The following is a 13,109-nucleotide window of genomic DNA, read 5'->3' on the forward strand; positions in this document are numbered from 1 at the left end:
AAATGTTCTATTAAATTATTATGTAAGAACTTTTGTTTGACATTTGTGAACACATGATGTAGTGGAAGCTTTTTGTGCAGTAAAAAGTACTTGATGTTTTGGGCCTTGTAGTATTTCAAAAGAATATACTGTAAATGGAATGTGATAGGATGGCACTGTTACCAAAGCAGAAAGAAGAGGGACACTCAAAAACCTTGTTGGTTTAGGGCTTATATGGGTCTTAATTTAAAAATGGCGGTCCAGGTACAACACATTCTAGTATGTGGGATCAAAAAACATTTTATTCTCAAAAATATTGTGTATACAATGCAAAATCTGTGCTGTCATGCAAGGCATCACTATCCACCTTACGCCAATTACTTTTCTAGAATAGATGAGAGCTTTGATTATGTGAGTATGGTGTGGTTCCTCTTCATCCAGCAGACCAGAGAGACCTAATTAGGCTCAACTAATATAAGGATTGGGAATAAAGCTGAGATACCATTTATTCCAAATATAATGACATTTTTAATAACAGGGCAAGCCTACATAAGCTGTCAGAAATCTACTTCTAAGCTGGAACATCCTTGATATGTAATATAGGAAATGAAATCTGCCTTTTGTGTGCTCTATGCACCTAAGCCTACGTGCACACAAGTATTATTTAAATCCTAAATTTGTTACATTTTTGATAACGGAGAGAAATAATTGATCTCTATGGAAAAAAGGCTACATTACCAAAGTGGGTAATGGAACAAGGGCATGGGGAAAACACAGCATGTTCTGGGCTTAATTTTTCCCTGTTGCATTTATTTAAATTATTTTATTCTTACTATTAGGGTCTTTTAGCATTAGTTAACAATGGTTTATGTTAATTTTGTTATTACTATTAATTCTAGGGTGTTTTCATATTACTTTAGAATGATTTACATACATGTAGGCTTAATATTTAGTGGCATTAATGTTATCTTGCATGTGGTATTTTAAATCGGTTGTCCTTCTTATAAAGTGCTCACCGTGTATGTCCCCCTTACCTTCACAACACCTTAAAACTTATCCACTTATATAAAATAAACACACAGGGGCATATTCAATTAGCTTTCCGGGTCGCGGTAAAGCGCATTACCGCGAAAAGTGCGTGTTCTTGCCGGTATTACGGTACCGCATTAACGCGGATTTTCGTACACAACCCTATGGGCTGCGAACTAAAATCCACGTTATTGCGGTACCGTGTATTAAGTTTCGCGGATGTTCCGGCGCGATCCCGCAGACCGGAAAGCTAATTGAATATGCTCCACAGAGTCATGTATAAGTTTGCGAAAAAATGGAGGACAGCGAGTTTGCAGTGAAAATTTAAAGCGGCAATGTTTGTAAAGGCAAAACAATGCCTTTAAAGCAATTGGCGCTTTAAATTTTCACTGCAAACTCGCTGAATAGCGGCGATTTGAAAAAATCGGCAGTTGATACATTAACCCCTGGGTTCACAGAGCGAAAAATGGCCCAGATTTGCCCAGTGTACATAGATTTCTACTAAGACACATGGGATTCTGGAGCTCGATGGCAGTGTTTGCAGAGGAACAAACATTTGCACATGGTTGGTTGGCGTGAGGGCACAATGTACGGATTGGGCATATCAGTGTGCCTCATTTTCCAGAGCAGGGAAACAAAAGATTTAGCAAAATTAGCTTATTGGAATGAAATGATGAGATAAAGGGGTTGCAATGGAACACTTTTAGGGGGGTTTTTACTGTATGGATGGGCACACAGCTATATCTACTGCACAAAAGGAATTGCACCAGCTCAAGGCATTAGGCTAAATCAAGCAGTATTTTAGGAGAAAACAACTAAATAGTGTTATTTCATGAAAAGGGCAGTGGTAAAGTGTTAGGGGGTTGGACATGTGATATCACTTTTCCACATTGCACCTCTAGATCAAGTGTGCGTCACAAGTGAGGTCTGTGATGTCATTCATGATGTTACCACTAGGATTTCTGGCACCCGCTTCCTAGCTATGTCCACTCCTCTCTTTTGTCTTGCACATTCTCCCTCTAAATTGTAAATGCACCTGATCCATACCTGTAAACCTATTACAATAAAATAATTTATTCTTGATGGATGACTGCCTTCTGTAAAGTGAATTGAGTTTGTAATGTATGCCAAGAGATGAAAGGGAAAATATATTAAATGTTTGGCTTGCACACAATGAACACATGCACATATATACATATAACATCAACCCTATTATAGTTAGGATTATATCAAAGGACATCAAAAATAATAGTTATTAATAAAGTTATTTCTGCTTTTTCCAACTGGATCTTTTATAAATGTTCTTGTTAGCTGTTAGTCCAAACATCTGACCCCAGAGTATTTATAGATCTGAGGTGCGTTCAGAAATTTGGGGAGATTCTCTGATGCCGCAGGTTTACATGTTGGCCAACCCTATGTTTAGTAACTCACATATACATGGGTGCTTAGTGTATCCTTCACCTGGTGCACATTTCATATACTCTTTGATTACATTTAGCCAGTGTCTCTAGATGGTGAAATTGGAACCAGCAAAAAAGATACCATTATTAAACAGTAAGTAGCTGTGCATGTAATTATTTATTTAGTTGAGGATCCATACAATTTAAACAAATGTTTGCAAAGGCAAGCATAGAACTCATTTAGAATTAACACCTCAAATGCACTCAGCAGAGTAAACTGCAGGCATAAACTGAAATAACAATGTTTAAAGGGGTTCTCCACCTAACATCTGTATTTCAACTATCCCACAACCCTTTCAAGAACAACCTCTACCTATCTTACAACTGCTAGCCAGTGCTGATTTGTTACTACTGCTTAATGCACCGCTCCTGAAGTCTTTCATGGAATTCCTGGGTTCTGGAGTTCCAGCTCTTCCCTAAAGCCATATTACAGTGTTTTTTTATAGCACAGCAAAACCTACATATTAGCAAAGTGGTAGAAGGACACACACGAGCCAGAAACTAGGAATTTTGTCAAAAGCTGTAAGTGCAGCAGTTTACTGACAGAACTTGGATGAAATGCCAAGAAAACATCTGTTGATAGTGGCTACAAGGTAAGTATGGGTACTGCTAATATGCAGAAGGCAAGGTGGCAGAGTGGTTAGCATTGCTACCTTACAGTGCTGTGGGCCATGGGGTTGATCTGACTCCAACCAGGACATGTCTGCATGTGTTTCCTTTAGGTGCTATTTTTCCACAGGCCAAAAGCAGAATGATAGGTTAATTGTTTTCTGTCACCCTCGTGCAGCGTTTCTAAACTGCTGTCATCGCGCATCAGCACAAGTTAATGTTTTCAGGATTTTTTTTAATCATGCACAAGTGACTTAGCGCAGGGGCAGGGTGGGCTGGAGGGCAAGAGGGGTCACCTGTCCCCAGGGCCAGTCCCATAATGGGCTACCTTGGGCTGGTTTACTGGGCCATCTGCATTTTTTTTCTTTAAAATGTTCCCTAATAGTCTGCTGAGTCAAGATTTGCCCATCGACTAAAATATGCCAAACCCCCCCCCCCCCTGACTAAGGGGGTCATGTAGAGTTGGACACATTTTACACTTACAACTGTACTCTATTTTGTATTCCAAGCCACACCTATCTTAAGATACACGTGACTTAGAATAGTACACAAAATGCATACAATCTACAGTCATCATCAGTGGGGATCTTACACCAGGGGGGAAGCAGCTGCAACAGCTATGCCACCTAGAGGCGCGTCTGCAGCTATTTGCCCCTCAGCATAGTAAGGAACGTTAACACACCTTATTGCACTATGACTACACCTGCGCGCCCACTACCTCCCCTAAACAGGATCACTAAGCAGAGAGAGGTGCAAGGGGGAGATAGGTCTCAGTCTGACAGCAGACGCTTTTGGAGCACAACTCCATTTGCGCTTAGGAGTTGTGTGATAGGAAATGTAGACTCTAGGTTCCAATATGGAAAGGTCTAATGTGAATGATTCAGTATTCTTTGGAAAGTGCTGTAATATGATGATATTATTCAAATTTATATTCATTTTAAAATATGGTAAGCCTGGAAAGGTATGTGGTATGGATAAAAATACTAATTCTAGGTGGGGGAACCCTTTTAAAAATAATGATTGTCATTTATTCATCTTTACAAACAATGGTATTTTTCCACTTTTTCTAAGATTAAATAATCAGTTTTCTGTACAAAATATTTACAGTATAAACACATGAGAAAGCTTTGAATAGATTTTTTATTTATCCTTTTTTTAGTTTTTTTTTTTGCAAATTAAGTCTTTAGGTTTTTTTTTCAAATGATACAAATAAAGTAATTATATTTCAACAAAGGGTGGCCTGTTAAAATGCAGTTTAAAAACAGGTAAATACATTTAACATGGTTTCTTCTGAACACTTTGGAGTACAAATGTAACAAAAAATTGTATGTAGTCATAATGCTAAACTGCATTTTCCATAGAACAAAAATAAAAAAAAATCAACACTATTATATTTAAGACCATAACAAAAGTGAGTCAAACAAAAGAACACGGATCCTTCATAACAATGTATTTGTGCTCGTTCATTTGCCAAAATCTGCTGCTTCTTCTAGGCAACTTGGTAGCTGTGGATGACTGATCCATAAACTTCAAGATGATCTGTGTCAAGAAAGCAGCGAGACAGTGGGAAAAAAGGCAGTGCGGGCAGCTTCCAAATCACTTTTCTCCAGCTCCTTAAAGAGCCAATTGTAAGAAAGCAAAATAAGCGGAACACTGAAGTCTTCAACGTATATACACAAATATCAAGGAACAATTTGCATTGTTCATGGTAGAGATGTTGGTGAAAAGTTTTTCTTTCCTTTGTTTTCTCTGTCTCATTAGTGCAGTCATCCTGAATTTAAATATTCCAACGCCACTTCGTAGCAGAATTTATATTGATCCTGAGAAGAGAAAACAAATATTCTGATCAGAACAATGAACACAACTAGATATTGGTCCAATAGACAGGTCAACTGGTACAATTCAAGTGTGGGTGCAGAAAGCTCACTGTTCAGTTTTGTTTCTATGCATACGATTTCTAACGAGTCTGGGCCTTTTCTCTTCTATTTTAAATAATGAATATTAGGGATTGCTGCTTTAATATGTCCATTGATCACTTTCATATGTAAGTTTCTTACATGGGAAATGTGTTAACATTTTGTCTTTAGTTTCACACCATGGGCCTGATTCATTAAGTATCTTTACTTGAGAAACTTCTTATTTCAGTCTCCTGGACAAAACCATGTTACAATGCAAGGGGTGCAAATTAGTATTCTGTTTTGCACATAAGTTAAATACTGACTGTTTTTTCATGTAGCACACAAATATCAACTTTTCATTTCAGTGTACAAATAAGCTATCAAGTATTTGTGTGCTACATGAAAAAACAGTCAGTATTTAACTTATGTGCAAAACAGAAAACTAATTTGTACCCCTTGCATTGTAACTTGGTTTTGTCCAGGAGACTGAAATAAGAAGTTTCTCAAGTTAAGATCCTTAATGAATCAAGCCTCATGTGTTTGCCCCTATAACACAAACACTTTTTCACCAGACTATTACACTGGTGAATGTCCTCACCTGGCAGAGCCACAGCTCCTATGATGAAGCTGTACCCTGTACCTAGCTCTGTTAGTCCACTCTGCTAAAGAGCTACATTAGTGTTGTAGAAATGATCCGGCTCCGGACTGGCTGACCCCGACATTGGTCCAATTAGGATCTGGGTGTCAATTCAGTCAAATCATTGGATGCCTTCTCCCATGCAACTCTCCTCTGGCGATCCTGCAGCTCACAAGCACAGATCTCTGATAGATATAGGTGGGATATAGGTGGGTGACAGCTGTATTAAGCAAAAGGTGCTGCCTTAGGGGACAGACATCTATTAATGCATTCATTTGATTGAAGGGTGAATTGTGTAAAGCACCCTCATCCAAATGTTAAAATCTCTCTCTAATGAATCTTCAAACAATTAATACATAATATAACTAATACATGTACAAGATTTTTCAACATTTTTTGGAATGTTATATGTAATGTGAACAGTGAGCAAAAAACAGGCTTTTTTTTGTTGGAAAAACTTATTTCCAAATATTTTCCTGTAAAGTATGATATAGTTGATGATATATATGATATATTTCATTGAAACTTTTCAGTAACTTATTTTTCCTGTATATGTCAAATTTCTGAATTCAATCACAGTTAACATATAAAGTAATGATATCTTTCTATTTCTAAAAATATCCAGTGACTTCATTTCAATATTTAACTTTATTTTTGCATCTGATTTTATTTCCCTCCAACCACAATGAAAAATACTTTATTCCTTGATCCACATCATCCTGGGCAAAAATGATATAAAAAATGCAATCTATCCATGTTCCACTGTAGTTTACTCAGCTGAAGCTCCTTATTGCACAAGGAACATAGAAATCAAATTGAGAATATTAGTTTTGTCAGATATAAGCAAGATTGGTAATAAAGCTTTAATATTTCGCTCTATTGTGTACATGCATAGACAGCCAGCTTTACCGTGTAAAATAGGTTGGGCTCAGGATAGCGGTGACGAAGATTCACCATACTCAGCTGTCATTTCCTATGCCTATTCCTTTATGTATTGCTTTTTATTCAAAACTCATTACACAGAGATCTACACCTTGGCAGCCACATTAAACACAGACCTACACCTCGGCAGCGACATTACACAGAGACCTACACCGCGGCAGCCACATTACACAGAGCCCTACACCTCGGCAGCCACATTACACACAGACCTACACCTCCGCAGCCACATTACACAGAGACCTACACCTCAGCAGCCACATTACACACAGACCTACACCTCGGCAGCCACATTACACAGAGACCTACACCGCGGCAGCCACATTACACTGAGCCCTACACCTCGGCAGCCACATTACACAGAGCCCTACACCTCAGGAGCCACATTACACACAGACCTACACCTCGGCAGCCACATTACACACAGAGCCCTACACCTCCGCAGCCACATTACACAGAGACCTACACCTCGGCAGCCACATTACACACAGACCTACACCTCCGCAGCCACATTACACACAGACCTACACCTCGGCAGCCACATTACACACAGACCTACACCTCCGCAGCCACATTACACAGAGACCTACACCTCGGCAGCCACATTACACACAGACCTACACCTCGGCAGCCACATTACACACAGACCTACACCTCGGCAGCCACATTACACAGAGACCTACACCTCGGCAGCCACATTACACTGAGCCCTACACCTCGGCAGCCACATTACACAGAGCCCTACACCTCAGGAGCCACATTACACTGAGCCCTACACCTCGGCAGTGACATTACACACAGACCTACACCTCGGCAGCTACATTACACAGAGAACTACACCTCGGCAGCCACGTTACACAGAGACCTACACCTCGGCAGCCACATTACACTGAGCCCTACACCTCGGCAGTGACATTACACAGAGACCTACACCGCGGCAGCCACATTACACTGAGCCCTACACCTCGGCAGCCACATTACACTCAGACCTACACCTCGGCAGCCACATTACACTGAGACCTACACCTCAGCAGCCAAATTTCACACAGACCTACACCTCGGCAGCCACATTACACAGAGACCTACACCGCGGCAGCCACATTACACAGAGCCCTACACCGCGGCAGCCACATTACACACAGACCTACACCTCGGCAGCCACATTACACACAGACCTACACCTCAGCAGCCACATTACACAGAGACCTACACCTCGGCAGCCACATTACACAGAGACCTACACCTCAGCAGCCATATTACACAGAGACCTACAGCTAGCTAGCCACATTACACAGAGAACTACACCTCGGCAGCCACGTTACACAGAGACCTACACCTCGGCAGCCACATTACACTGAGCCCTACACCTCGGCAGTGACATTACACAGAGACCTACACCTCGGCAGCCACGTTACACAGAGACCTACACCTCGGCAGCCACATTACACTGAGCCCTACACCTCGGCAGCCACATTACACAGAGTCCTACACCTCGGCAGCCACGTTACACAGAGACCTACACCTCGGCAGCCACATTACACTGAGACCTACACCTCGGCAGTGACATTACACACAGACCTACACCACGGCAGCCACATTACACAGAGACCTACACCTCGGCAGCCACGTTACACAGAGACCTACACCTCGGCAGCCACATTACACTGAGACCTACACCTCGGCAGCCACATTACACTGAGACCTACACCTCGGCAGTGACATTACACAGAGACCTACACCGCGGCAGCCACATTACACAGAGCCCTACACCTCGGAAGCCACATTACACACAGACCTACACCTCGGCAGCCACATTACACTGAGACCTACACCTCAGCAGCCACATTACACACAGACCTACACCTCGGCAGCCACATTACACAGAGAACTACACCTCGGCAGCCACATTATATTGAGACCTACATCTTGGCAGCCACGTTACACAGAGACCTGCACCTTGGCAGCCACGTTACACAGAGACCTACACCTCGGCAGCCACGTTACACAGAGACCTACACCTCGGCAGCCACATTACACACAGACCTACACCTCGGCAGCCACATTACACACAGACCTACAGTTAGCTAGCCACATTACACAGAGACCTACACCTTGGCAGCCACGTTATACAGAGACCTGCACCTCGGCAGCCACGTTACACAGAGACCTGCACCTCGGCAGCCACATTACACAGAGACCTACACCTTGGCAGCCACGTTATACAGAGAACTGCACCTCGGCAGCCACGTTACACAGAGACCTACACCTCGGCAGCCACGTTACACAGAGACCTACACCTCGGCAGCCACATTACACACAGACCTACACCTCGGCAGCCACATTACACAGAGACCTACACCTCAGCAGCCACATTATACATGGACCTACACCTCGGCAGCCACATTACACACAGACCTACACCTCTGCAGCCACATTACACAGAGACTTCCCCTCTGTGAGTCACCTCCCACATCGAACTCCATCGCCAGTCATATTGAAACAAACTCCTACCTCTCTCACAGCAGCATTCCTCACTTACTTACACTAAGACCTACACCTTGGCAGCCACATTACACAGGTACATCCCTAATGGCAGCAACATTATACTGACCTCGTCCCTTACAGTGACACCTCCCTTTGACAGCCATATCACACTGAAATTTTCCCATTGGGAGCCACATTACAGAAACCTCCGCCTTGGCAGTCACATTACACAGGTACTTTCCTGCTGGCAGCAACATTATACTGCACCCTTCTCTTGGCAGCCACATTACAGTGACACCTCCTCATGGCAGCCATATCAAACTGGTACCTTCCCATTGGGAATCACATTACACAGATACTTCCCCCTTGGCAGCCATATCACACTGAAACCTTTCCATCAAGAGCCATATTTATGAGACCTCCCCTTTGAGAGCTGCATCCCACTTAGAACCTCATTGCCAGCCATACTGAATAAAACTGTTACCTCTCTCAGAGCAGTCTTCCTCCATCACTTATTTGTACACTATAATAAGGACAGATAAATAGGCTATGCACAGCATAGTCCTGACTGAGGTGGCTAAACAACCTCATGGTGCCTCCATGTGACTTGCACTCTGTCTGGAGTTTCCAGGATCACTCAGTGATAAGGCCTCTCTACTTTATGTACAATGCAGAGAGATATTTAGAGCACTTAATGACACTGGAATATCCACTGATGTCATGTAGAGGCACTAAGAGGAAGGTTAGACACCGCCATCAGAACTCTGTGGGTCCAGCAGATTTTTCCTGGTTACTAGGATTTGATTCAGTGAGTGATGGGTGTTGTGCCCATCACCTACATTTGTTAGAGGACCCGGGAAATGGGTATGTGGGAGCCTATGTTGCCTTCAGAGTAGTTCCAATAAATGGAAGTCTGAAGCTAAGAAATAGAAAAGGTTACTTTCTAAACACATACATGCATACAATAATTATGAGCAACTCATATGCACCTATATGAAAGGTTCTAATGTCTATGCTTTAATACCAAGCACCTATTTTATTTGCAGTTACTATAGCAGTCACAATTAAATACAATATTCTTCAAGATAAAATAAATGTTGTATGGCTGGGAAAACTCATAAAAATGTATAATTTAAAAATCTGGCAATTCATTTTGCAATGTTCCCTTTTGTGAACATATACACAAGCTCTGTGGGAAGAATATTAACAACAGCTCACAATTCAAAGTTTAAAACTAATGAGAAATATATTGAGCGGAGAACTTTTCAGATAAAGCACCCATACAAAGTCTGGGAATGTGAAGTGTTCCTGTACAGAGATAAACAAATGCAAGGTTCAAGGTTCATCGTCAGAACACCATCTATTGTCTGCTCACACAACAGTATGAGTAGACAATACTTACAATGGTCTTCAGAGTCATGGCAATAGAATTACTACTTTACTGGAGCTGCGCCAGCAATTTACAGTGGTATTATACTTGGTGACACTATATTATGGCTGTGTTTTTGTTGTCACTTATTAATTAAATAACTACCATATATCTCGAACAAGAATGCGGTGTATTGTGCTTCAAGCAAAATAGATGTTTCCCAGCTAGTAAAAAGAATTGTATTTACCTTTCATTTTTTTTTTTCTTTCAGCTCAGTGTGGCTACAAATATGTATTTTTTAGACAAAATAAATGAACTGCTTGATTGAGAAATCAATGATCTTTGGTATCTGATTAAAACAAGACTTTTGAAATAGCCCACTCCAAAGACCGCTTTTTCATTCAGAAGGTCATTTTAACACTTGAGAAGACAAACAACAGACCTGTTCGAGCACACCGACTAAATGTAGTTGAACTAATGATAAAAGTAATGCTTATTGTAATGTAGTGTTATAATGAATATAGCAATGTGTGGAGATGTGAGCTTACAATTTAACCACCAGGTAATTTTGAGATCAAAAAGGAACTTTGCTTGTGTTATGAAAAAGAACTGTGGACTTTATTATACATTTTGTTGGGGTTTATTTTATATACACAAATGGGCTGATTTAGAGACAGTCAAAGTGTAAGGGGTTGCAAGTGTCAGATACATCAGCTGAAAATACTGAAGGAAGCTGTGCGCATGCGCAGAACATTTTGTTTAAGATGCATAATTACAAGGTGCTAATGTCCTAGCATCCAACTTTAAATCAGACACAGCAGACTTAACTTATTAATATAATAACTAATCTTTAATTATTAGTTAGTTGTACGTTATAGCAATGACTGTTTAACAGATACCTCTTATTGCATTCTGCATCTTCATTTCGCAAGGGGCCAGTCATGTGCAGTTCTATGCATATGTCCGCCTCCACCAGTGTGTCACATGCTCAATATGAGAGGTTTAATATCGCAAATTCAAATAAACTTCCTTTCTACTGAAAGTTGATCACAACTCATAGAGACCTCCTGCTGTCATCATCAAGCCACTGCCGGCTATCAACGCAATAGTCCCAGTAAGATAACTATTGGTGCTGGGACCATGAATGCTTTCAGCCTGAGGCGGAAGGATGACAAGAGCAAGACTACCAAGGAACTAGGCTTGTGGGATATTCACATATCAGCGCTTCATTGTGGAGACCTAATGAAATCATGAAACACACAACGTAGAGGAGAGGTCCTTGACCACTTTTGGCTTATTCCCTACCAAGGAAACAAACTGTTATTTTTGTAAATGACTGAAATTACTTCACAATACAATGTGCAGTCATGAAGCTTATATAAGATTTTGTGCATTATTTTTGTACAAAGCATTAACTTGGTCTATGGTATTTCTCTGCATATTTAGATTATGTTTCTGTGCTCCATGAGATCCTGCATTTGTATCACACATACCTTGAAATAAATTCCACAAACCCTTGAAATAAATTCCACAAACCCTTAGGATATGTTTCTTGATTTGGATTCACCATCCCATGGTGAGAAAATGCTTCTAATCTTGTCAGGCATTTCTGCTACATACAAGAATATCTGCTGCAGCTGAGATAATGAAGCATTTGTATTCAGTGACAAAATTAGACAAACTTACCAAGAGGTCAACCATGTTAGGCTTATTGTTCCTAAGTGTCTTCACAGCATGGAACACATCAACTGCCCTCTGGTGCTGGAGCATTTCACAAACAATACTAATTGCGGAAAATGTACCACTGCGACCGCCTCCATTTCTGTGAACAGAAGAGTTAAAGGTGATTTAGCCTCTGCACCCTTAGTATTTCTGAGAAACAACAATTCATTTAGTACCAGATGAGCTACACTTAAAACCCACATAAATGATTGAGTTCTACATACTGCCTGTCATTATCCTAAACGTTTATGGAAAGCTTTTCTACCTTTGATAAATGGAAACTGAGCAGACTATAAGGATATTTTCAGTAAAGACTGAGAATTTTTTAAGAATTTGTAGCATTTTTCTAGAAACATATTTCCATTGAAGATCTTTGCTATAAAAAAATATGTCTTTTTTTTCTAAGATATCCTGCCACCAGATAGACTGGAGCTCAAACATACCCCTGGCATACAAAGCATACCAGCCTACTATTGTGTGCGTGCCTAAATTGAAAAAAAAAAAGTGTTGATAAGACTAATGATGTCACAAAGGACTCCATAATTCACTACCGTGGTCACTGTGGACATCTTTAGGCTCTGAGTTAAAATCCTGCAGTCGATGGAGCTCATGTTTTATAAGAAAAAAGCAAGCTGACCAGCTATCATGGCTAGCTACTAATACATTTGTGGAAGGCAGATATTAGCCGGTTTTTATTTGTGTGTCAATTTCAGTGTGCTATATTGTGCCCCTGTTTGCGGTTTAGTAAAAGGACACATATACAGTAGTGAAGTCTATCCGGTCTGTTCAGTTATTTATTTTAGTAAAGGACACGTTGTTGCTGCTCATTCTAATTGATTTTCAGGATTATTATAATGATCATTTTCAATTATTTCACAGCTTTATTTAAACTGGCCACACAAAATGTGATAGGTTTTATACTCTGATCATTGTTAGCTTGCATTGGCTCAAAGTCAACAGTTATAATCTAATATAAATTGCAA

General features: G+C 40.7%; 1 protein-coding gene across 13 annotated transcripts in view; it reads right to left on the bottom strand.

Moving 5' to 3' along the window:
- Window positions 1-2,567: 2,567 nt before the first annotated feature.
- Window positions 2,568-13,109, bottom strand: part of PTPRM (protein tyrosine phosphatase receptor type M) — a 609,439-nt gene continuing 598,897 nt past the window's right edge. For all 13 annotated transcript variants that reach the window (XM_075213321.1, XM_075213318.1, XM_075213315.1 and 10 more), the window contains 2 exons: window positions 12,091-12,226; window positions 2,568-4,897 (listed from right to left, as the gene is read on the bottom strand). In XM_075213321.1, coding sequence (XP_075069422.1) covers window positions 4,844-4,897; window positions 12,091-12,226 — 190 coding nt within the window. In that variant the 3' untranslated portion in view covers window positions 2,568-4,843. The remainder of the gene's footprint in view (window positions 4,898-12,090; window positions 12,227-13,109) is intronic.

Source organism: Mixophyes fleayi, chromosome 5, assembly GCF_038048845.1.
Source record: "Mixophyes fleayi isolate aMixFle1 chromosome 5, aMixFle1.hap1, whole genome shotgun sequence".
NCBI classification, from domain to species: domain Eukaryota; kingdom Metazoa; phylum Chordata; class Amphibia; order Anura; family Limnodynastidae; genus Mixophyes; species Mixophyes fleayi.